The sequence below is a fragment of the Eleutherodactylus coqui genome, chromosome 13 (assembly GCF_035609145.1).
Source record: "Eleutherodactylus coqui strain aEleCoq1 chromosome 13, aEleCoq1.hap1, whole genome shotgun sequence".
Classification (NCBI taxonomy): Eukaryota; Metazoa; Chordata; class Amphibia; order Anura; family Eleutherodactylidae; genus Eleutherodactylus; species Eleutherodactylus coqui.
In genome coordinates this window covers 71562089-71587605 of record NC_089849.1, presented here as the reverse complement: position 1 = coordinate 71587605, position 25517 = coordinate 71562089, and the positions used below count along the sequence as shown (strand labels likewise).

The window sequence follows — 25517 nt, the reverse complement described above, 5'->3', positions numbered from 1 at the left end:
GCTACGTACTAAATTGCAACTAAAGTCACAATAATCCTTAAAAAATCTCCTGATGACCCGCTAAAAATAGCGGCGAAACGCGTCGAGATAAAAAAAATATATATACAAAAAATTGGAGACTATGATGTTACAATCGAAATCATAAAGATACAAACAGGTGATGAGCCTTCATGTACTTGAACTTTATCTGAAGTAAGGGTTATATGCCAGTACTATCAAGTTCAAAGGCACACTCCCTTTGTATTCACAAAACCCTCTGTCTTATGATGCAGGACTGGATGTAAGTCCTGATCAGCCTTCATCATAAGACTCAAAATATGGGAAGAGATGCTTAAGAAATAAATCTGCTCTCACCTGATTCCGAGTTTTGGGACATAACGACAGCTACTGCATTACCGTATAAGCACACGGCCCTTCTGGACAATAGAAGGGTACAAAAAACCTAAGTAAGCAGCTAGAGTTGTTTACCTTCTGACCTTGGTCAATATACCTCTGATGATCTAGAGGGCTATTTGTACTGCCTTGTTCTTTGCTTTATGTTTTTTAAATTTATCTAATAAAAAGGAACGATTTTAAATTTTGTCTAAACTGTGAAGGGCTTTTGATAAAGAGATTAGACTTTTTTCTGCCTCTGTGATTACATACTACATTAGTTTTAGGGGGTATAAAAGTTTGCTAAGGGGACCGGTATTTTCCAGTTAGGCATCGGGCCTAATTGGTAGTTACATCCTCAGGCACTATTATTTGGATAATATAGCATTTGGGGGCATTAGATTGCACTGTAGGCACAGTACTGGCAGAACACAAGACCACCGCAGGTACAGCATTGGTGGTAGCAAAAGAATGGCAGCATTAACCCTTTCCAATCCACTGTCTGACGTCTGAAGACATTATAATTTAAGGCTGTACAGCTCCGATGTTGGAAGACGTCCGTCGGGGTTCTCTTACTGTATATTGCCAGCCTCTCTGCTGTCGTAGCCTATCCAACAGGTCACCACATGCAGTACTGGCTTTAGCCAGCAGATAGCCGGTTGTATAATGGCAGAAAAAGAGTAAGCCCCCTAGGAAAACCAGAATACAAATTGGATTGGGAAGGGTTAAAAGGGTATTCCCTTCTCAGCCTTTCATGACCGAGATGGGAATACCCGCGCCTGTGATCTGATCACCCCACAGGTGTTCATGTAAACAGCTGAGATGGCAGTCTTATGCCATTTGCGCAACTCCCATCAAAGTAAATGGGAGTTTGGGAAACAGCGCAACATAACGAGCTACACCCTTCCAAAAACTATCTTGTTACGGAAACAGCGGAACTCGTATTACACCGTTTGGTAACTCCCAATAACTTCAATAGGAGTTATGGACACAGTGTAAATCTGCCGCCTTGGCAGTTTCCATAATCTCTAGCAGGGAACGTCCGCTCTTACGCCACTTGCACGGTTCTGCTCTTATTCATATACGAAACAGCGACTTGTCTGTAAATAATAGTAATACAACAGACCTGCCTACACTTGCTGATAATACATTACACAAGCTGCAATTAGTCTACCTTAAAAAAGACTTAATTACTGCAACTCACATTCGGGAAGTATAAAAGCCCTGAAGAAGATTATGTAGAACTAATTTGTACTTTACTGTAGATAACATGTGTTAGTGGTTGTAAAGATCTAAATCTTGTAAGAGGAAACCTTCATAAGTGCAGATCAGAACATTACCTGACTGCAGTACAGTAGAGAAACAAGACGACGGCTGGTCAAGAATGGAATACCACCGGCCAATCTGGCACATAGTACAATGGCAATGAGGAAGTCATAACTATGTATTCCAGTTGGCCTCACACATTCTTGTAATACACTTAGTTCAGTATCAGTGCAATACTATGGCCTTCATCACTTGACCACAGAGGACTCACAACTGACCCAGATGCTACGAAGAAGGTCGCTCAATGCTTGAATGCCTTAATGGAGCTTGCTGGAGTAAAGGAGAGGGTTCCTCCAGTCATGGTCTCATTAAAGAACTCCACTCTAGGAGAATATTGAGGTCTAATGAACTCCCTCAGCAGCTCTTCGTTTCAATGAGGAGTGTGTTCTACTTGTGCTTCCTTGTGTAATGCAATGGTCATAATGGTACCATAAGCAGAAAGACCCCATTACTAAGTTGTACTTTAAAAGAGCAAAAAAAAACAACACACAACTGATAAAAAGAGGGATTCCCATCTTATAAAGTAACTAGCTGATATACCCGGCTTCGAGTTAATTTGGTACTGGTGTTTATCTGGTGTTCACACTGAAAATCTTATGAAGTCGTGGTTACTTTAGAGATACTGAGGAAAAACATATGTTCACCATTTTGCATAGTTCTCTGCGTTACCCAGGAAACACCACGTGGGGGTAACCATGCGACGTTTCCTTTATATAAAATGACATCGGGAAGTGAGAGAATTAGATTCCATACGTAAAATTTGTACGCTAATTCTTTTGCACTTAGAATTGAACAATCGAGTTGGGACCCATTAACTCTTCCTATTTATGACATAATCAATGCCCGTGCCAAATTTCATGTTTCTATGACATTGGGAAGTGAGAGATTTAGATTATGTACGTAAAATTTGGACGCTAATTCTTTTGCGCATAGAATTGAATAATCGAATTGGGACCCATTAGCTTTTCCTATTTCTGACATAATCAATGCTCGTGCCGAATTTCCCGCGTCTATGACACCGGAAAGTGAAAAAATTACATTCCGCACGTAAAATTTCAACGCCAATTCTTTTGCGCTAGAATTGAATAATGGAGTTGGGACCTATGAACTTTTCCTATTCATGACAATCAATGCTCGTGCCAAATTTCCCGCGTCTATGACACCGGAAAGTGAGAAAATTACATTCCGTACGTAAAATTTGGACGCTAATTCTTTTGCGCATTGAATTGAATAATCAAGTTGAGACCCATTAGCTTTTCCTATTTATGACATAATCAATGCTCGTGCCAAATTTCACGTTTCTATGACACCGGAAAGTGAGAAAATTAGATTCCGTACGTAAAATTTGGACGCTAATTCTTTTGCGCATAGAATTGAATAATCGAGTTGGGACCTATTAACTTTTCCTATTTATGACATATTCAATGCCCGTACCAAATTTTAAGTTTCTATGACATTGGGAAGTGAGAGATTTAGATTATGTACGTTAAATTTCGACGCTAATTCTTTTGCGATAGAATTGAATAATCCAGTTGGGACCCAATTACTTTTCCTATTTTGGAGATAATCTATGCTTGTGCCAAAATTTATGTTTCTACGACATCGGGAAGTTGGAGAACTTTTGGCGAGTCAGTGAGTGAGTGAGTGAGTGAGTGAGTGAGGGTTTTCGTCTTCATATATATAGATGGCATATCACTAGGAATACAAATAGGGACGACGAAACAATACCTCTGCAGCGCCACCTATTGGAAGGCAGCATTTATAAAAATGTTTCGGAATTGAAAACAAAGCCAGAATCCATACAAGGACAGCTGTTTCTGGGTTTTTGCATCATCAATGTGCAGTAGGCTTCTGGCTTAGCTAGTGGGAGGCCTGTAGATTGGGAAGGGTATGGTTTCTCCTTTAGGAGAGCACCTAGAAGATGAGTGAGGAGACTTATATGGCCATCCATGCTACAGCTGTCTGTGTATGGATTCTGGCTTAATTTTCAATTCCCAGTCACTGTTAAAAAACTTGTATAAAGAGTCCAATATTGGCTTGCAGAAATGCTGCCTTCCAATAGGTGGCGCTGCAGAGGTATTGTTCCATCTTCCTTATTTGCATATTACCCAGAGGAGCATGGATGGCTGTATAATTCTCCTCACTCACCTTCTAGGCGCTCTCCCTCAGGAAAAAGGATACCCTTCCAGGACTGCCATCACTGTATGATCGCTGGAAGAACCAGTTTATAGGGAAATAAAAGATTCTCCACTTTATAGATCATGAACATTGTAACATTATTGCCAGCCATCCTAAGGGCCTTTTAGACGAGCCGATCAGAGTTTGAACAAGTGAACGAGAGAGTGACGACACTGCCAGCTCATTCGCTCTTGCACAACCTGTTTAGATTGGCAATTGCATTGACTCGTTCAAACGAGAATCGCTCAGTCTTCCGCATTCGCTATATAAATGAATGAGAATAACTTAACGATTGTTGTTTAAACCGAATGAGCCAACGAGGATTTTTTTTTTTATACCGGCACAAAATGAATGACAAACAAAAAAAAAGTGAACCATCATTCATCGTTGGCTGCATTTAGACCAAACAATTATCATTCACTTTCGCTCTTTTTTTTTTTTAAATGATAACTACAAGCACTATTACGCAGCCACGGCAGAGAGAAATCTGGTCCTCTCCAGTCCCTATAATGACACAACAGATTTCATGTTGACTTACGGATGTAAACTGGATGTTGACGGCATCATTACAGTGAATGGTCCTCTGCAGATCATGCAGCTGCTTTACATACTCAGTACTCCCAGCATTCATCACGTCTTCAAACTGAAATGCTCCTGGATAGCTCTTGTCCAAGACGACCGCGATACGCAGATCAGGGAGCCTGAAAAACACCAGAATAGCAGAACTTTATTAATGCACGCATTCTTAAGGTAGACTTTCGCAAGATGATTCGGACCAAGAAACACTCTCCAACATTTTGTCCTGGCTCGTAGACAGTGGGTCTCAGGCAGGGAACAGTCCTCCATGGTGTCCTCATCCTATTAGGGCAGAACAACAGGGTTGTCTTAACAAAACAACTCCTTTAGTTCTCCTGCACACTTTTTTTTTTAACATTTGTGAAAAAAATGCTGTGCCACGAAAATGGAAAATGCTGCGGGTTTTTTTGCGCAACCAAAATGCGCGTGCAAAAGAGCACGTGACCAACCCCAGTGAAATCGATGGATTCTATTCCCTGCATATTGCGTGTGCAAAATATGCAGCACACATGTCTTTGTGTGAATAAGCCCTAGAGACACAAATCTTTTTCAGGTGTTTTTGAATTTCTATAGAGAAGAATCTGGAAAAACAACAGAAAAAAAGTACCGTACCCAGAGCATGTGCTTTTCTGGAAAAATTGTATGTATGTATGTATGCATGTATGTTTACTTACACACATACATACATACTGACACTTTTGAAACTCTAAAAATGCCGCACATCTGCTGTGTATGTAGACTTCTCAGTTGGCAGCTAAATATTTTAGAGTAACATCTGGTCACAGCATTTTGACAAAACACAAAACTTTTGGTGAACAAAAGCTGCAAAAAAAAAAAAAGTAAAAAAATATTACATAATAAACTGCAGTGGTGTCCCGTTCCCCCCCCCCCCCCCCCCCAAAAAAAAATGCTCCAATTGAAACCACCCTAAGAGCCTATTTACATGGCCATGGTTTCAGGCTGTATGCTGTCCGTGTATTCCACAGATATTACCCCAAAAATCAGACCCTGTCATATTACTTTTTCCTCTTAAGGAAGCAGTAGGTCTTATTTTCGGACAGGTCTTATTATATTTACCTAGCAGACTCTGTCCACGTCCCTCCTGCTGCTTTCCGGAGCTCAGACGTGCTTCTTGCAGTCCCTGGCTGCCCACAGAAGATCACTTTCTGGTTACAGGATTCATAAATCCCACCTCCAGGAAGCGATGGCTGTGATTGGTTCTTCAACTGCTGCTCAGCTAATCACAGCCGTCACATTGTGGAGACAGGATTTATGAATTGGCTGAGCCACGGCATTGACTGGCAAATTCATAAATCCAGCCTCCACAATGCGATGGCTGTGATTGGTTCATCGAATGTTGCATTGATCGGCTTAGCAGCGGTCGAAGAACCAATCACAGCCATTGCAGAGGAAAAAACAGCTGTCCTCTTAACAGGAGTTCATGTCCACAGGGTACAGTATCAATCGATCTATGGGGCTGGCCCCAGGGGTTTGACCCCAACTGATCTTATACTGATTGACTATCCCGAAAATCTACAGTAAGAATGGGTCACCAGAGCAGATGAAACAAAAAGAGGTTTTCATGCAATGCCAGTCTCTCTGTCCTCATTATTTGTATAACACAATTCACTTATCAAAAAAATTCCCTCCTTAACTAGAAGGAATTGTCGGAATCCAACCTAGTGCGATTGTAACATTATCAGAAAGGGATTACAATATCAGAGCAAAAGGAGGATTTATTGCGGAAAACTGAACACTTGAAGGGACGCTCTAGTACCCTGTTGTACCTCCTCTAGCTCGGATACTAGATGTGATATGGGTGGACATGGAGGCTCTAGTACCCTGTTGGGCCACCTCTAGCTTGGATACCAGATGTGATATGGGGGTGGGGTGGGCATAGAGGCTCTAGCACCCTGATGGGCCACCTCTAGCTTAGATACCAGATGTGATATGGGTGGACATGGAGGCTCTAGTACCCTGTTGGGCCACCTTTAGCTTGGATACAAGATGTGATACGGGTGGGCATGGAGGCTCTAGTACCCTGTTGTACCACTTTTAGCTTGGATACAAGATGTGATAAGGGAGAGCATGGAGGCTCTAGTACCGCCTCTAGCTTGGATACAAGATGTGATACGGGCGTGCATGGAGGCTCTAGTACCCTGTTGTACCGCCTTTAGCTTAGATGCAAGATGTAATATGGGTGGATATAGAGGCTCTAGTATCCTGTTTGGCGGCTTCTAGCTTGGATGCAAGCAGGCATGGAGGCATAAAGGTTCTGTATGGTATCCAGCGGCATATCTGCCCATACTTGCAGTAACTGAGCCTCTAGATCTTGCACTGATGATAAATTTGGCACCGGACAGTCACAGATGTGGGAATGTTGTGGAGACATTCCTGTGATCCCCTTGAGTGTGCGGCCGACAATTCAGCTAGAAAATGCCTCTTGGAAGCCGCCATGAGAGGAACACATATCCTGAACGTATCACCGAGCTGTCATGGTCACAAGGGGTGACTGACTGTCGAATGCAATGGCCCCCCAGACTATCACGCCAGCAGAGGGCAGTGTGCCCCTCCACAGCAAAGGCAGGATTGAGGTTTCACCCAGAGGTCTCTAGACACAAACACAGCCATCATCAAGTGCCCAAACAAAACCTAGATTTGTCACTGAAGATAACCCGGTTTCACTCTGTACAGACCAGTTCCATCATTCATAATGCCAATGCAGAACATCTGCCTGGGATGGAACTGCATGCTGAGTTTTGCAGCAAAACAACAACTTCTTCTAGGGACGGGATTGTTTATTTTTTTATTTACAAAGAGTGCATTATAAAGCTACACAATGATGTAACATTATATAATCAAAAATCCCTATAAAAGGTAATCGCTTTACTAATCTCCGATACAGACCGGCTTCTATCCTCAGTATTACTGCTCCATCTGGTGTCCGGATTGCCTGCTAGGAGTTTAACTTTGGATTTCACAAGTTTGTATGGATTATTTTGATATACGAATTGTACAGTGAAAGTAATGTGCTCTGTGTTGGTCTTGGCTTCAGTCACAGCTATAAGTTTGCCAAAATCAACAAGAACAAGAGATTTCAGAAGAGAACAAGTAAGGGATGAATCAGCAGAAAGTGATAAAAGTCTACAGCATCAACCATTTAGGCAATACTGGAGAGAAGCAGTTAGTTAAAAAATAGTGAAACAACTGATGAGTGATAAAACCAAGCGTGTATTCACACATTCAGGAAGTGTGTCAAGAGGTAAAATACTACATGTATTAATGTGGTTCTATGACGCCACACAGCTCATATAGATGAAACACACTGTCTGTATTACACCTGTACAAGCCACATGGCCAAAAATCACCACAACTCACTATAAAAGGTGTTCAGATTTTCACACATAATACACTGACTGTTATTACACCCTAAAACCACTGACGAATAATGAAGTGAATAATACACATTATCTCGTAACTGTGGCACTGTCCATCAAGAGGTGGCATATATTGGGCAGCAAATAAACAGTTACTCTTTGAAGTTAGGGAGTTCAAGGAGTTGGAAACAGGAAAAATGGATTGGGTTAGAGCACCTACAAAATGGCAGGTCTTGTGGGTTGTACCCGGGATATATAGTGGTTAGTACCTACCAAAAGTGCTCCAAGGAAAGTCAAGAGGTCAACTGGTACCAAGACTCATTGATGCACATAGTGAAGGCTAGCCCGTCTGGTCCAATCCCACATAAGAGCTTCTGTAGAATCATGTAGTGGACCAAGTTATTATTTTTGGTTCAAAACACTGGAAATGAATGGAAAGCTGCTGAAACAAAGACCTATTTGTCTCCATTTGAGCAGATTCCAACAATGTACAAAGCTAAAGAAAAGCTGGCACTCCAAACAACCAGGTTCTATTCCTTTTGTTTGTAGCAAAGGCCCACTGCAAACTAAAAAGTCTACTGTCGAAATATACAAGAAGTTTGGAGAATTGTCATTCCCTGGCTTGAGGTTTTTTGTAAGGCTGAATGTAGACGTGAATTACCTCAGTCTAGGAAAGAAGCAATAATTACTATTATACACAAGCAAGGGAAGGATCCCTTATTGGTCGATTCGTATAGACCCATTTCCCTGTTGAATGCAGACATTAATATGATAGCCAAAAAGTTGGCCAATAGTCTCTGCTGGGCAATCTCAACCCTGATATACCCTGACCAAAGTGGATTCATACCTTCAAGGTTCACGGCAATTAATAAGTAAATTGGAAACAGAAATTTGCATGACTAATAAATATGGGCGCCACTCTAGTCCTGGAATTAACTGGAATGCATACATAATAATGCCAGTAGATAAAAATGATTTAAATAGCTGTATAGAACAAGCCCCGTTGACTTGGATATTGGTCCCAATTTTACAGATAACCCCAAAATTATCTCTTAGCGAGTATCATAGATGATCACAATTATATTTACTACATGGTGTACCGTTCTTCTGCTTTTCTACATAATACAGGGGTAAGAGATAACATTTTCTGTATGCAATGTAAAACCCAAACGACGGGACTGATACATATGATGTAGCGATGTCCAAAATTAAATATGTTGAAATGGCTGAGCACTGCCTCTGATTGGTCGTAGCGCTCAGCCAATCAGAGGCAGCCCTTTCAGGAGGCGTGGATTTTTCAAACCCTGGCCAGAAAGATGCTGAAGAAGAGTGCTGGAGATCTGCAAGAAGACGCGGTAGAGATGACAGCGCTTTTAAGGTGATGTATTATTTTTCTTTCTGCAGCTAGAAATCATTTTCAGGGTAGGGCTTATATTCCATGGCCCCACAACTCCCCTGAAAATCCTCACCGCGGAGAGTCTCCTCATCAATGAACACTGTGACAGTGCGGTCACAGGATGAATGAAGAGTTATTACAAACGAGCAGCTTTTTATTTTACCCATACCCTTCCCAGCATACTGTTTGGCAAACTCAGGATTTGCTGATTTTCTGCAGGGTCCAAATATTTTTGTCCATATGGTGTATATTCACTTTTTAAAAAAAAAAGCCAAAACATGTGCAATAAAAATGAAAAAGAAAAACCCTCTGCCTCCTTCATTCACCCATACGGGTTGATCATTGCTTGATGTCATTGTCTTTTACTTCCGTTTTTATTGCTGTCATCATCTGCTGTATTCATCATCTGCAGTTATTTTATTAAAGTCTTCTAATCTCATATTGTTCCATTTTATGGTATTTTTATTTGTTCATTTAATAAATTATAACTAGCAAGTTTAAACGGTCAATCGACAACTCATCATAAGTAATTATTTGAGGAATTGCTTAGGTAATTGCTTTGTGTAACCAGGTGGTTGGAGAGCCTTTATTTTACTTTTGTACATTGTTTAGGTTGTTGTAGTCACCAGCCCGTTGCACTCGGCCCCTGGTCCATTTGTTTTGCCCCATTCCTCCTACATGCCTAGTTTTAACAATGGAAGCCTTTGGATCATCCAGGCATCCATATGAACGCCATTTTAAGCAATCCGGATGCAAATTTGTGATGAAAACTGCTTTCATGCAAGATCAATAATCGTTCAGTGAATGAAGCGCAGCACGCCAGAGGTCTCTTCTGGCTGCCTCCATTCACTGTGAACAGGCATCGTTCAACAATCAATGATTGCCTGTTTACAACGGGCGAGAAGCTGTTTAAGGCACATTTAGACAACGATTATCGCTCAAAAGCAGTCTTTTGAGCAATAATGGTTGTCTGTAACTACACTGACATCGTGCAGTTTTCGTTAAGCTGTCGCTCATTGTTGTCTTTCAGCAAGCTGAACTAGAACAATCAGCCTTATCAGGAGTTCACAGCGGGATACAGCTGATACTATTGTTTCAGCTGTATCCTGCTCCCTGAAGACAGGGCAAGGTATGAAGAACACAGGGCAAGGTATGAAGAACACAGGGCAAGGTATGAAGAACACAGCGCTCCAGCTGTGTTCTTCATACTCCTTACGGAGCGCACAGCTGTATACCAGCTGAGCCCTCTGTGAACAGCCGGGGTATGAAGAAAAGAATAGAACTAAAAAATTGGCAGTGGAGAAGGCGCAACACTCCAGGTTAAAGCAAATAGGAAGTGGAAACTTCTCCTTTTATTTAATAAAGTACGTGATCAGCTTATAAAAACGTGTTTCGGGGATAAGGCCCTTCGTCAGTTCAGCTGGTTTTTAAAACATACAAGCAATTGGTGGGTCCCAAAAGGGTTAATGATTAGATCTGTTTGCCTGTGGGGTGCGGGTCAGCCAGGGCAGGAGCAGGAGAAGCTGTGTTCTGCATACCCCGCTTGGAGCGCTCGGCTGTATAACAGCTGAGCACTCTGAACAGAGAACAGCTGGATGCAGATGACAAGCGTCCCTGCTTGTCTTCTGCATACCCCGCTCAGAGCGCTCAGCTGTATAACAGCCAGGCGCTCCGAGCAGAGAACAGCTGGATGCAGATGACAAGCATCCCTGCTTGTCTAGCTTCTAAGGTTTGTGTCACATGATCAGAATTTTAGGGTAAATGTTATGACCACAACTCCCAAACCACCCACTAAACTCATATCCTCATTATCCCCTTTAGTACCTATATCCCGCTTTAGGATGGGCTTTCTTAATCTCATAGAGCAGGATACAACCCTGTTCTTGCTACTAATTCGACAGCTCCACTACCGGGCTGTAATGTGCACAGAGCCTTGTCCAGAGGACAGAATAGAAGTTTCACATGAACTTCTATTAACTTCTCAAGTTACAGAGCTTAAAAGGAAATGTGTCACTTCAGATGACCCAGATAACAAGTTGAAATGATGCCAAGTTCAAACGTGTGACTTGTATACTTACTAACGAGCGAAAACGAGAAAACGAACGACCATCGTTCTGTCTGAAAGCGAGCCAAGGACAGGAGGAACAAGAATTGTTCACCTTTCATTCATTTTATGCACCATTAGCTCATTCACTTATCATTCGGTTTAAATAACAGTCATTCTCAGTCGCTTATAGAGCGAGTGTGAACGACTGAACGATTTCACCCCGCGGACGTGGCTACATGTTTCTGCGGTAGATTGCGAGACCACGCGCCCGATAGAAGCGAGTCCTGGCAGGCAGGGAGCCCATACAGTATGACAAACTTACGATTTGCTCTTGATTCCTCCAGCCGGTGAATTCTCTATCTCGGGACAAATCTTCTTCAGAATTTCATAATACTGCTGAGTTTTAAACTGTGAAGGGAACACAAGGGCAGAACAGCCGACCTGCAGGGAGAAGCCAAGCGTCACAATACTAAATACAATGGCAATGCAAAACAATGATGTCATGCTAAGTGAATAAATCAGTTGTCTATACATGCCATGTTTCCCCAAAAATAGGACCTACCCTAATAAGTCCTACCCGGATTTTCAAAGGGGGAGGGGGCTCAAAATATAAGTCCCACCCCCCAAAAAAGAAGCCCTAGGTACACTACATGAAAAAAAAAACAATACTCACCTAGTAGACTGCGTTCGGGTCCCTCGCACTGGGCTGCGGCAGGCTTCCGTGTAGTCCTGCATGCCAACAGAACATTTCTTCCTGGTAGCGGGGCTTGAAGATTCCCCAGCCTTAAGCAAGCAATTGCTTTGATTGGTTCATCGAGCCAGTCAGAGCTGGTGCTCGATGAACCAATCATAGTCATTCAATGAATGGCTGTGATTGGTTAATCGAATGCCGGCTCGGACTAGCTGACATGGCGCTCAATGAACCAATCGGAGCAATCGCTTGCTGGAGGCGGGGTATTCAATCCCGGCTACCAGGATGAAATGCTCTGTCGGCGTTCAAGAGTACACTGAAGCCTGCAGCAACGCTAAAGACCAGCGCGAGGGACCCCGAACGCCAGCTACTAGGTGGGTATTATAAGACATCCCCCAAAAATAAGACACTGTCCTCTTTTGGGGCAAAACTTAATATAAGACTGTCTGTCTTATTTTCAGGGAAACATGGTAGTACAAACTTATATACTTCTATAGTACACTAGCTGACATACCCAGTTTTGCCCAAGTCAATGTAAAGAAGCGATTAGGGCGCCTACCCACTAGTGATAGGTTTTCTTGAGAGCGAGTGAAAACGCATGATAATAAAACCAATGATTTTCAATGATTTCTTACTCATTTGCGATTTTTACACTTCAGCCTAGCAGCGCCAAGAAAACTCTGCAATATCGCTCATTGTTTTAAATGGGGCCAGCGGCAGCAGCGCAGCCCCGTCAAAAACATAGGGAGTACATCGTGGACTTCTACTACAGCTGTGACAGCTACGGCAGGGAATTCCTTCATTCTTTCAATGGGGCTGGCGCTGCCGGGGAATGCAGGTAAGCAGGGCTCACTGGCCGTGGGCAGTGCTGGATTTCGTGCGGGAATGCCTGCATTGAATCCGTGCATCCTGTAGACAGGAGGCCTTATGGTACTGTTTTGGGAGGGGACATGGATGTCTCTTTTTTTTTTTTTTTAAATGCACCCCCGCTTCCCCGTTTCTGCGCATGGTCTGAAAATCGTCGTTTTTGCAACAAGTGGCTCCTTCAACCATGTATTGCATAATTGTAGAGTATATTCATGTGATTAGGTGCCACGTAATACCACATTTTTCCTGCAGTGGGCGTTTTCTTGAAGAGGTTGTTCAGATGAGACAGTCCCTTTAAAAGTTGTTGCCTCACCACTGACTTATCACTTATCCAAATGAAAGGTAAAGAAGTCAGATAGGTGAGGGTCTCACTGCTGAGAACCCAGCTGATCCCAAGAACAAAGGTCCTGTGTTCCCCTCTTCACACCCCTATGGGATCGCTGCATGGATCCTCAGTGATGTCAGATTGAATGAAGCTGTGGCTGAGCATGCACTTCACCACTCCATTCATTCTCTATGGGAGCGCTCAAGATAGTGGAGTATCTGGACTTAGATATTTCCACCAGCCCCATTGAAATGAATGGAGTGGCGGAGTGCATGCGTGACCATTGCTTCACTCAATCTGACATCCTTGTGGGTTGGTGGAGCGATCCTGCAGTGATGAGAAGAGGGGAACACAGGACTCCCATTCTGGGGGTCAGTGGGGAGACCACCACCGATCAGACTTATCACTTATTCTAAAGATAGATAAAAGTTAGTCGTGAGACAAACACTTTCATTAAAATCAATAGCAGTCAGTAAAACTTCAGTATCATTCCCCCCCCCCCTCCCGGTTCTTAGGCCTATAGAGCAGCATTTACAGTTATCTGATGTTAGTTACAAGCATAGCAGTTTGTAAGTCTCATCTACCTTCCTTAGAACGTACTCCAGCTCACTTGCTTGATACGCTGGGTTCACAGATGCCTGGAAAAAGCACAAAATTATTATACTTGGAGGAGTTATACTCAGGTAACACAAATGGATTTAGATCAACGTGATATACAGCAGAGCAATTAACCTTCATTAACACAGAGTACTAGATCAGGGGTATCAAACTCCTTTTCATGCAGGACCACATCAGCCTGATGGTTATCTTCAAAGGGCCAATTGTAAGACTGTATAGTAATAGTGACCCCCATAGTGGCAGGGTCCCCCATATTCATCCCAGTAATTATAGTAACCCCTCATTGTAGCCCAGTTGTAATAGTGACTCCCTATATTGGCAGTAGCAGTGACCTCCATAGTGGCTCCAGTAGTGTCACCTATACTGGCACTAGTAGTAACAGCAACCCCCCCCCCAGCGGTAACGACAGCGCAGTTGTAACAACGGTGTAGTTGTCATGTGACGCCAGTGCCTTTTAATGTAATATACCATTAAAATAAAGAGACCAGTCCATATAAGTAAAATAAATAAATCTTGGCATTTGTATAGCGCCAACTTATTCTGCAGCGCTTTCAGGTAATTATTATTTATTACCCCCCAGCAAGCTGGGTTCTCATTTTACCAACCTCGGAAGGATGAAAGGCTGAGTCAACCTTGAGCCGGCGAGAGCTTACAATCTGTGCCACACGAGGCTCGTAGTAGTAAACCAAAGGCACACAGTTTACTTAAAGTTAACAGTTTGCTGATACAGTACACAGTTGTCAATCGAACACTTCGGTAACATCTCAACACTTCTCGGCCTCTGGCTATGAAGCACAATCTTCCCCCCACCCAACTCTCTCACTTGAAAGATAAAGCTACTGAGCTAAGGTCCAAGTTTTGGACATTGGAAGGTTACTTATGGAGGAATGGAGAAAGTGGAGCAGGCTCTCCTGTGATCTCGTTAACTTCTGCTTTTGCAGGAACAAGATAACTCAGTTGAAATGTCCGCTCTTTATATTCCACGGGTTCTGCCCTTATTTAGGTTCCCATCTAAACAGGGAAGAAAAAGACTCGCCGACGGCTAGCTCCATGACTCAGCTCTAGTTGAAGAGGGCTCAGCCTAAGTTAAGCTGAGCTTGGCTGGTGCTAGGCTCACATTGGCTGGTCTGAGCCAAAGCTCGACTCTCCTCATCTCCCCCTCTTCTCGCTTTCCTTCTCTAAACCTCTGCTTACTGTAACTCCTCTTCCTAACCAATCCTGAGCTAGACAAGGATGACAGAACAAGATCGGGGGAACCAGGCACAGAAACAGGTTAGTTGACACTGACACCAGACAGTGACCCTTTGATGACCAGGGTAGGTCAATATACATAACAACCACAATTAGCAGTACAGACATACATGCATACATAAACAGACATTCCACATGATGTAGCTAACTAAGTGCTGTGGGGGCCCTAACTCCAGGCCGCTGTACACAACATGGAAGAATTCCTGCAAGATGGCACTGTGCTGTCAGTACTACTATTTGGAAGAATGCTGGTCCAGGATTCGCATCAATAGTTCTGAGCAACCAGACTGAGAACTGAATTGGCTTCCCTACTTTGGAGTGAGTATGAAGACCCCTGTGTGTAACTGAGCAGGTCCACCGTCACGTATAACCACAAAATCAATAGTAATACTCCCATATATGACCAATAGAAATACCTTAAAAATCAAATAAACATATGGGACAGTTTGCTACAGATTTTGGCATCCTTGTCATTCTCTGCAGACTAGCAGTTTGGTTTGACTCTAACAGACCTCAAAAGATTGCCGCGGTAGTTTTTCTCCATATTGATGGCCTATCCTTCGTTCTCTTCCTCACTAGGCACAGCTCCATACATTTGTAGTGGCTGTGCCTAGTAGTATACATAGCTCTGCCCATTATGTGTACTACCTTTGACAGCCAATGTCATCTCCATTTGCAGTGGTGTTGTGAAGATACTCTACTGCTACAGAGTGAAATCGGATTGTCTCCAACCACGAATCCATATTTTTTTTCGGGCACTGACAAGGACTGTGCACATTTCACTATACCTACGGGTGAGCGCTTCATTCCTGCCTTTGCTGTGGTGCAGCACACATTTCCTTGGCGTACCCAGTTACAAGATTTATCACCAACAGAACATGTATGAGACCATCTAAGAAGCCAACTTTGTCAGCCTATGAGTTTGCATGATCTAGTGGCTCAGTTTTAGGAAACGTGGGCCGATATGCCACCGGATATCATATGGAACCTGTATGCCTCCATGCCCACCTGCATCACATCTTGCATCCAAGATAGAGGCAGTAAAACAAAGTATTAGAGCCTCCCAGCCCTTCCTTATCACATCGTGCATCCAGGTTAAAGGCGGCACAACAGGGTACTAAAGCCTCCATGCCCGCCCGTATCACATCTTGTATCCAAGCTAGAGGCAGTACAGCAGGGTATTAGAGCCACCATGCTCGCCTGTATCACATCTTGTATCAAAGCTAGAGGCGGTACAACAGGGTATAGAGCCTCCATGCCTGCCTGTATCACATCTTGTATCCAAGCTAGAGGCGGTACAACAGGGTATAGAGCCTCCATGCCTGCCTGTATCACATCTTGTATCCAAGCTAGAAGCAGTACAACAGAGTACTAGAGCCTGCATGCCAGCCCGTATCACATCTTGTATCCAAGCTAGAGGAGGTACAACAGGGTACTAGAGCCTCCATGCCTGCCTGTATCACATCTTGTAGCCAAGCTAGAAGCAGTACAACAGAGTACTAGAGCCTGCATGCCCGCCCATATCACATCTTGTATCCAAGCTAGAGGAGGTACAACAGAGTACTAGAGCCTCCTTGCCCACCCATATTATATCTTGTATCCAAGCTAGAGGCGATACAACAGGGTACTAGAGCCTCCATGCCTGCCTGTATCACATCTTGTATCCAAGCTAGAAGCAGTACAAAAGGGTACTACAGCCTGCATGCCCACCCGTATCACATCTTGCATCCAAGCTAGAGGAGGTACAACAGGGTACTAGAGCCTCCATGCCTCCCTGTATCACATCTTGTATCCAAGCAAGGGGCAGTACAGCAGGGTACTAGAGCCTCCATGCCCACCCATATCACATCTTGTATCCAAGCTAGAAGCGGTACAACAGGGTACTAGAGCCTCCATGCCCACCCATATCACATCTTGTATCCAAGCTAAAGGCGGTACAACAGGGTACTAGAGCCTCCATGCCTGCCCGTATCACATCTTGTATCCAAGCTAGAGGCGGTACAACAGGGTACTAGAGCCTCCATGCCTGCCCGTATCACATCTTGTATCAAAGCTAGAGGCGGTACAACAGGGTACTAGAGCCTCCATGCCTGCCCGTATCACATCTTGTATCCAAGCTAGAGGCGGTACAACAGGGTACTAGAGCCTCCATGCCTGCCCGTATCACATCTTGTATCCAAGCTAGAAGTAGTTCAACAGGGTACCAGAGCCTCCCTTCAAGTGTTCAGTTTTCCACAAAAAATTCTCCTTTTGCTCTGATATTGCGATAACTTGCTTATATCAACGTTACAATCACACATTGAGCGTTTCATTGGATTCTGACAACAACTTCCAGGGAAGGGATTTTTCTTGCCAACTGTGGTGGTCTATAACACCCAGCCCGAAGCAGGGTGTTCTAGGCCAATGCAATACTGAAGTATTATTGCAGTGCATTATTGGAGCGATCATTCCTAATGAAGTTCAAGTTCCATAGTGAAACAGAAATAAAATGTAATATTTAATAGAATATGGAAATAATTATAACGAGTTAAAACCCCACCTTTTCCTCTTATTATGTAAAAAATAAACACAAAACAAGTTACAGCGGGCGAGTCCTCGGTCTGCACGATACGAGTGGGGAGAGGCTGCCACTTCTGGGACTCTGAGGTCTGTTCAAATTTCAAAGTAGGTTTATTCTGAAACACTGCAGTGTTTCAGAATAAAACATACATGTGCACATCTGTCCCGGGTTCATGCTGCCTTTGGTTCAGGCAGCATGAACCTGATGACAGGTTCCCTTTAAAAATAAATAAATAATCAGGACTGAATTTTGGACCTTTAAATTTAGTCAATCATTCATTACATATATACTAATACCTTTATAAATCCCCTCCAGTCCAACACCAATGGTCCCTAACTAGTCTGCTTATACTGTTGTAGTGATTACACATATTGTACGTGCAGCGTCCCAGCGGCCACCTAGACACGAGGCCCACGTTGAGGAGCTGAGAGGGTAGAGTTGGCACTTGTCATGGTGGCTCTTATCAGACTCCTCCCCGGAGGGGCAGACACAGTCTCGGCCCAAGTACCGCTAGGCCTCTTCCTGGCAACGCTGGGACAGCGATTACCTGTATACGTGTGGTGGACTGTAGACTTGTCACGTGTAACACCACCATTCCTTACATACCAGTATGATCTTCAGCGGAGAAATGAACAAAGTCCACACGCTCAATTAACTTTAGTACCTCAGTTACTGGGAACAGACAATGACCAGAAACATTTACTTGTACCTTGACAGTCTACAGATTATTACACAACAGTGCAGGCAGGACAGAAGACTGGAGGTCAGAGAGGAGACACAGGATGACACCGGTCCTACAGTCCACATTATCTGTAAGGTACCGCTCCTGGATGGGGAACACTCCGAAGGAGGATGGGGGTAGGAACACTCCACAGACACTCACTTGATTGAGGATTGGATCACTGCACGGCGGACTCTTTTCTCCACTCAACTCTCACTCAAGATTCCTGGGACACGGACATCACGATACCTTTCTTCAGCCTCCATTCTCTTCACCACATGAGGGTTGAAGGCACCCCCATGTGGCCGGCACTTTTACTCCTCTTACCCGTTGAAGATTATGGACTCCTGCACCACACCCCACTCACTCACATTTATAGGGTACAGACATCACATGACTAGACAGATATTGATACTTTTCCAGACATATCCCAGCCACTTTCAGACATTAACCTCTCACACGCTGCAGCTGTGCAATACACATAACAGAAGACTAGACACTGCACAGTGCATCCACATAAAAGACATGACATGTATGACAATTATGGAGGGGCCAGAAAAGTGTTTTGGGCCACTACATAGAGACGTGAACATGCATCCAGTCACTGGTCACAATGGTGACATGCTACACAGTGACATTTCTGCAGCAATGATCAAGTGGTATGATATTCCTGCAGGAATGGAAGCACAGACCAGTCGGGGACCACAAGACCGTTGTTGCTGGAACAATTTTTAAAGCTGAAAACTCCTTTAAGTGTAGCGGGCTAGGGCCAGCTGTCCACGGGCGATGCAAAGTCCCGCGGCTGATTTCCGCCGTGGGAGCAGGAGCTGCCGCTGAATCTCCGCCGGTCAGCCCTATCTGATAGATAGGCTAGCCGGGCAGAATTGGGGCAATACACAGCATGCTGCGAATTGCCAGCCGTGAGCGGAGAATCGCAATGATTTTCCGCTCATGGACAGGGGCCGGTGCTTTCCATAGCAATGCTATGGAAAGCGTCGGCCGGCATGCTTCACCGGCAAATACACTGCCGTGGATAGGGGGCCTAAGAGTTTATTAGCAAGTCTACATTAAAAGTTACACGAGATGCAAAAACACAACTTTGTCTTACCAAAATAAGTCCGGCCTGAGCTGCTGCATACTGCATGACAACCCACTCATAAGAATTTGGCCCCCACATCCCCACACGTTCTCCTCTCTTCAAGCCAAGAGCCAAGAGTCCCGCGGCAAGGGTCTCTACCTGGAAAGAGAAAACAGTCAGTGATGTCTTTATATCCATCTACAAATCCATCTCACCCCGGTAGTCAGTGGTTTGCGGTTAATTTACATGGTGCGACTGTCGATAGTTGGTCAAGTGAATGGAGGGGGAGCGGGCCGGGGATGGTTCTGGCTGCCCACCTCCATAAACATGAGTCACTCAAAGATGGAGCGAGAAGTCGCTCAGCAGTCGATCTGTGAAATAGAATGACTGGGGACAACTCTGTGCCCCGTCGGGTGCCATGTGTATGAGGGCGGACAGATTTTTTTACCTAAAAAAACCTCACATTATTTCAACCATGATTTGGGAGACTGTCGGCTCGTGTAAAGATACCTTTACAGAAGTACTGTAAACTATATAGCCACATGGCAATCAGCCATAATAAAACAACCAACTGTATTCTAGGTGATCGCATAAAACCATTAAACAATAGTTTTATTAACCCCTTAGTTATGGCCCATATCTGTTTTTACATCATGGATTGCTGGGCTTTAATCCCCAGGGCCGTAAAAACACGCTCGCCCCTGGGGATTAAAGCTGTGGAGGCTGTGGACATGACAGCTCCCTGCTATCAGCTGACAGAAGTAGCTAACAGACTGAAGCCGTCATGTGGGGCCCGGGAAAGGAGACCCCCGGTCATGCAATCACCATTACCCAATGGATAACGGCGATCCCATAAAAGTAAATAAAAGTCAAAGAAAGTTAAAGTTTCAGCTCCCCTCACAGGTTGGATCCATGAGGGGAGCTGCAAGTACTCACCTCTGCGATGTCCTGTAGCGTTCTGGTCCTTCCAGGACCTGACGCTGTCTTCTACGCGTGCACGCCAGACGCACAATTTCGGGCCCATGCGCAGAAGGCTTGGGAGCCCGGGAAAATCTTCCTGCACCTGGCTAGAATAAGTAGCCGGGAGAGGTTACCGAGGACCGTGGTATGTGGTCCCCGGTCATATGATCACTGTTATCCAATGAACGGCGATCATGTAAAGTGCAAAAAAAGTTTTAAAAGTTTAGGTTTCATCCTACCTCACAGATCATTCAGACGTGCGTATACCGACCAGGTTTTCACGCCCGGCTGATATACGCTGTCCCTCTCTGCAGGGGGTGGTGGCAGGCCGGGAGCAGTGCACTAAGCTCCTGCCTCCTCTCCACTATTTGCAATGGGAGGGATGGGGCAGAATGTAGCTCTGCCCCGCCTCTCCCATTGCAAACAGTGTCAAGGGGCGGAGAGGGGGCGGGAGCTCAGTGCACTGCTCCCGAACTGGCCCGCCTACTCCCCCTGCAGAGGGGGACAGCGTATATCGGCCGGGCATGAAAACCCGGCTGATATTCGCACGCCTGAATAAGCCCTAAGGCCCTCAGATTTATCCATGGACCTTCCCCCGGCTTCTGCACATGTACCTGTCGCCAAAATGGCAGACGCATGCACAAAAGCCGAGGATTGCCGGGGTTATTTAAAAATCTCTCGCAGCCTGGAGATTTTACCGGGGGCCATGGTATGTGGTCCCTTGTCACGTGATCGCTATTATGCAATGGATAACAGCGATCACAAGTTTCACCTCCTGTCACACATCCGATCCATGAGGGGGAGGTGAAATTACTTACTTAAGATCCTTATCTGCGGACCTTTCTCCAACTCCGGCGCATGCGTCTGTCAGCAAGATGGCGGACGCAAGTGTAGAAGCTGGGGAGGGCCCGGAAATATTAAAGTCTCCTTGCTCCTGACTACTAAAAGGTAGCCAAAATCCTGGAGCAGTGACCGAGGGCCGCAGGGAGCAGTTCTCGGTCAGGTCAAAATACGCAGTACACCCCTAGATGAATTTATTAAGGGGTCTAGTTTTCAAAATGGGGTCATTTGTGGGAGTTCCTCATCGTTTTGGCTCTACAAGTGGGTGATGGGGCCTAAATCACCTGCAAGTAAAATGTCTGTTCTGAAAACCACCGGCTACTTCTTTTGGTTTGGGCCCCGTTGTGCATACAACAGATGATTGGGGCCACAATGGGTATGTTTCTAAACAGGACAAATCGGGGTATCCATTTTGGGGTGTAAATCCGCATTCTCATGTGCACTCTACAGAAAAAAAATATGTCTTTAAAATGACATATTTGCAAAATTTTATCTTTTTTCCTCTAAAGTGCATTAACTGCCGAAGAAAAACTGTAGGGTCAAAATACTCATGACACCCCTCAGTGAATACATTAAGATGTGTGTTTTAAAATGTGGTATCTATCATTCTGACATTATGAGCCTTTGCATTCTTGACTTGGTGTATGAAAACACATTGATAATTAATGTTAAATTTGTACATCTCCCAAATGGTTTAAAAAAAACAAAAAACTAAAGTTTTTCTAATACAAATGTGTTATGGGAAGGCGCCTTGATGTTTTTTTTCAAAATATGTTATATAACTATAACAAAATTAACAGAAAATGAGTGTTAACTCACCTGGTGTCAAGCGAGGATACCTTTCACAAGGCACCTCGCTGACACCATAATCCACGTTCGCTTATAGTTAAGCCTTTTTGTTCCATCCGACCTTGTTCGGAGAGCAGCAGGACCGTTTCAGATCAGCTCCACCGGATAACCGGGGCTTAGATCAGAGTATGCAGGGTAAGAAAAAAAGACTATCCGCTCTCCAAGGGAATACAGGGCTTCGGTACAGGGAAACAATATCCTTCTTTATTAATATTCGTGAGCAACGCGTTTCGGTAGGAACACTACCTTTTTTCAAGCTGTTCCTACCGAAACGCGTTGCTCACGAATATTAATAAAGAAGGATATTGTTTCCCTGTACCGAAGCCCTGTATTCCCTTGGAGCGCGGATAGTCTTTTTTTCTTACCCTGCAAAGTTTTTCTAATGTACTTCCAGAATAAAGTAAACAGATGAAAACATATAACTCATCAAAAATTTGTACAGTAGGTTTGCACATATTTGAGATATTGTAGTGGAAAAATGTGAAAAAAATATGGAAATTTTTTCAAAATTTTTCCCAATTTTGGCACTTTTAATAAATATACACAAATTCTAGTGGTCTTTTTTTACCACCTAAATGAAGTACAACATGTGGCAAAAAAACAATGTCAGAATCACTTGGATATGCAAACATTTTACAGAGTTATGATATGTTAAAGTGACATGTCAGATTTTCAAAATTTGCCTTGGTCATTATGGCGCTTGGTTGCTAAGTAGTTAATCAATGCAACTCAAATGCCAAAAAGTCCAAGTCTCAACGTAGGAGTAAAATGAGGATGTACTGTATAGAAAAAGTTTTATTTTTATTTTGTTTTATTTTTTAAACATAGCCATACGACTTCCATATACTCTAAATGCTACATTTTAATGAAGTTATCGTAAAAGTTAAAGGTGAGTGTTCTTTTTTTTTTTTTTTTTAAATGCCAATAGGTCTGATCCATTCAGTGCTTTTCTCCAGAGCTCGCTTTCCTTCTCACAGTCATGTAAGGGTGCATCCACTTTGGGTGCAAAAAATTGCACACATTCCACAAAGTCACAGTGTTTACAGTAAAAGCACAGGAGAAGAAAATATTTCTGCGTTGTGAGTTGACCTGCAGTACAGATTTCAAATTGAATTTATATTGCAGATCTTCACTAAAGATTTTACCCTTTGCAATTCAGAACATGAACCGTGATCTGTTGCTTAACCCTTTCCAATCCATTGTCTGACCTCTGAAGACATTATGATTTAAGACTGTACAGCTCCGATGTTGGAAGACGTCCGTCGGGGTTCTCTTACTGTATATTGCCAGCCTCTCTGCTGTCAGAGCCTATCCAACGTGTCACCTCATGCAGTACTGGCTTTAGCCAGCAGATAGCGCCAGGACAATAAGAGTAAGCCCCCTAGGAAAACCAGGATACAAAATAGATTGGAAAGGGTTAAATATCCCATGTGGCCATAGCGGAAAGAGCATATGTCAGGTGAGGTGCTCTGACAAATGGGAGGGGTTGCATACCTTTATAGCCACATCCCAACTGACTCAAATGCTGATTTTTGGTGCGTTCCCATGTCGCTGATTTACTACGGATTTTGGTGCAGATTTGCAGCAGATTTCACCCCTTCAATTGGAAGGATGAAATCTGCTACAGATCCACATCAAAATCAGTAACGTGTGAAGGCACTCTTTATTAGATCTCTCTGCTTACCCATATTGGCTTCCATTACATACAGAGCCCGACACTGGTGTACTGTTAGGTAGGTAGTGTCAGGACCGCCTGCTCTCGGGGTCTCCGTGCCCGCACCTCCGATCCTATCACCCGAGCTGATCGGGTGCGGCGCAGGGGAGCCCCGGTCTTGGTGACCTCCCCTGGCAGCCGGGGTCCCGGACATTGGCTCCGGTCGCACGCTCCTGTGCTCAGGGAGCGGCGCCTGGGTAATCGGGTCGCTGGGGATGCGGCGATGCCGTCCCCGTTGCCATGACATTTATTAGCATTTTCTGCACTCGCTGACTTAGGTCTGGGTGGCTCCCCGCCCCAATCAGCTGCTGGGGCGGGAGTTCTGACAGCATTTAAACGTGCCTTTCTCCTTCCAGCATTGCCAGTGTATGTTTGTCTCCAGGCTACACCCGCATTGTTCTCATCTGATTTCCCGTTGTGACCCTCTGCTTTTGGACCTGACTCTGCCTGATCCCTGGTACTGCGTATTCTCTTGTTGCCGACCCGGACTTCCTGACTTGCCTTTGTGTTTGTTTGTAAGTCTGACCCCTGCCCTGCTTCCCTAGTGAGTATAGGGACTGTCGCCCTGGGGCCTAGCCCAGGGGGGCAAGTAGGTAGGGACAGGGGTTGCGGGTAGCTTTTAGGGACTTCCAGTACCTGCACCCCAGTTCCGTGACAGGTAGGCAGTCTTCACCGCACAGTGTCAAACATGTCATCAGCCAATGTCGCTAGGCAATAGAGACCACCTACTTGATAATACACGGTTGGCGCCGTAAGTAGAGGGTGCCATTGCAAGCAAACGGGGAATGGAAAATCTGAAAAAGGTATGCAGCCCTTTCTTCTTGTCCGAACACTTGACAGGTCCTCTTTAAGGCCGGATTTACACGTGTGTGTTTAAGCGTATTTACATGCACATTTGCGCTACTTCTTTGGACAATGTGTTTTTTTTTGAGCGTGTGCGTATTATACTGCATTTCTTGCACATACATGCCCTGCATATTTGCATACAGAAAAAAAAAGAAAAACACGCAAGCATGATTTCAATGGGCAATTATGTTTAGTTTATGCTATTTTCATCCCCAATACGCACGAAAATAGGACATGCAACTAAAATATGCATGCAAAAAACGCACATGACCAAACCTTATTCACACGAGCGCATATGCACTGCGTATAACGCATGCAACATTTTCACACGCAATGCACAGTGAATAGAAAGCATTTCGATAGGTTTATTCACAAACGCGTATTTTTCATGCGATTTTCAGTAGTGTGAGGAAGAACGTAGCAGGTCCTATATTGGTCAGCATTATGGACTGAAATAGGCCATAAAAGTGAAAGGGACATACGTCTTTACTGCGCAATTGTAAATTTAAACAACGGTCCTCCTTTTGTTTTGCGCTTGAAGGATTGAAATGCACCCCAAATAGGCGTGTTTCAGACCATGAATACACAGACCAAAACCCACATACGCCCGTGTGAATGACGAATGTCAAACAAGAACTGCGTGATTCTTAATAAGAATCTTGCAGTCTGAACAGGATGCACGAGCCCGGATGACATCACCAGCTCATTCGCTCAGACAAACGAGAATCATGAGATTATTGTCTTGTGTAAAGGCCCATTTAGACACAACAATTATCGCCCAAAAGCCGTCTTTTGAGCGATAATCGTTGGGTCTAACTGCACTGACATTGTGCAGTTTTCGTTATGCAGTCACTCATCGTTGTCTTTCAGCATGCTAATAGACAATGATGAGCCTTATCAGGGATTCACAGCGGGATACACCTGA

The 25517-nt window shown here is 44.2% G+C and overlaps 1 protein-coding gene across 1 annotated transcript in view; it reads right to left on the bottom strand.

Annotated features, from left to right (window-relative positions):
- ACSF2 (acyl-CoA synthetase family member 2) overlaps positions 1-25517 on the bottom strand; it is a 99873-nt gene that overhangs the window by 54291 nt on the left and 20065 nt on the right. Inside the window, exons 3-6 of the mRNA XM_066587831.1 lie at positions 19414-19542; positions 13740-13793; positions 11595-11713; positions 4415-4577 (exon numbers count right to left, since the gene is read on the bottom strand). Of these exons, the coding sequence (XP_066443928.1) occupies positions 4415-4577; positions 11595-11713; positions 13740-13793; positions 19414-19542 (465 nt within the window). The remainder of the gene's footprint in view (positions 1-4414; positions 4578-11594; positions 11714-13739; positions 13794-19413; positions 19543-25517) is intronic.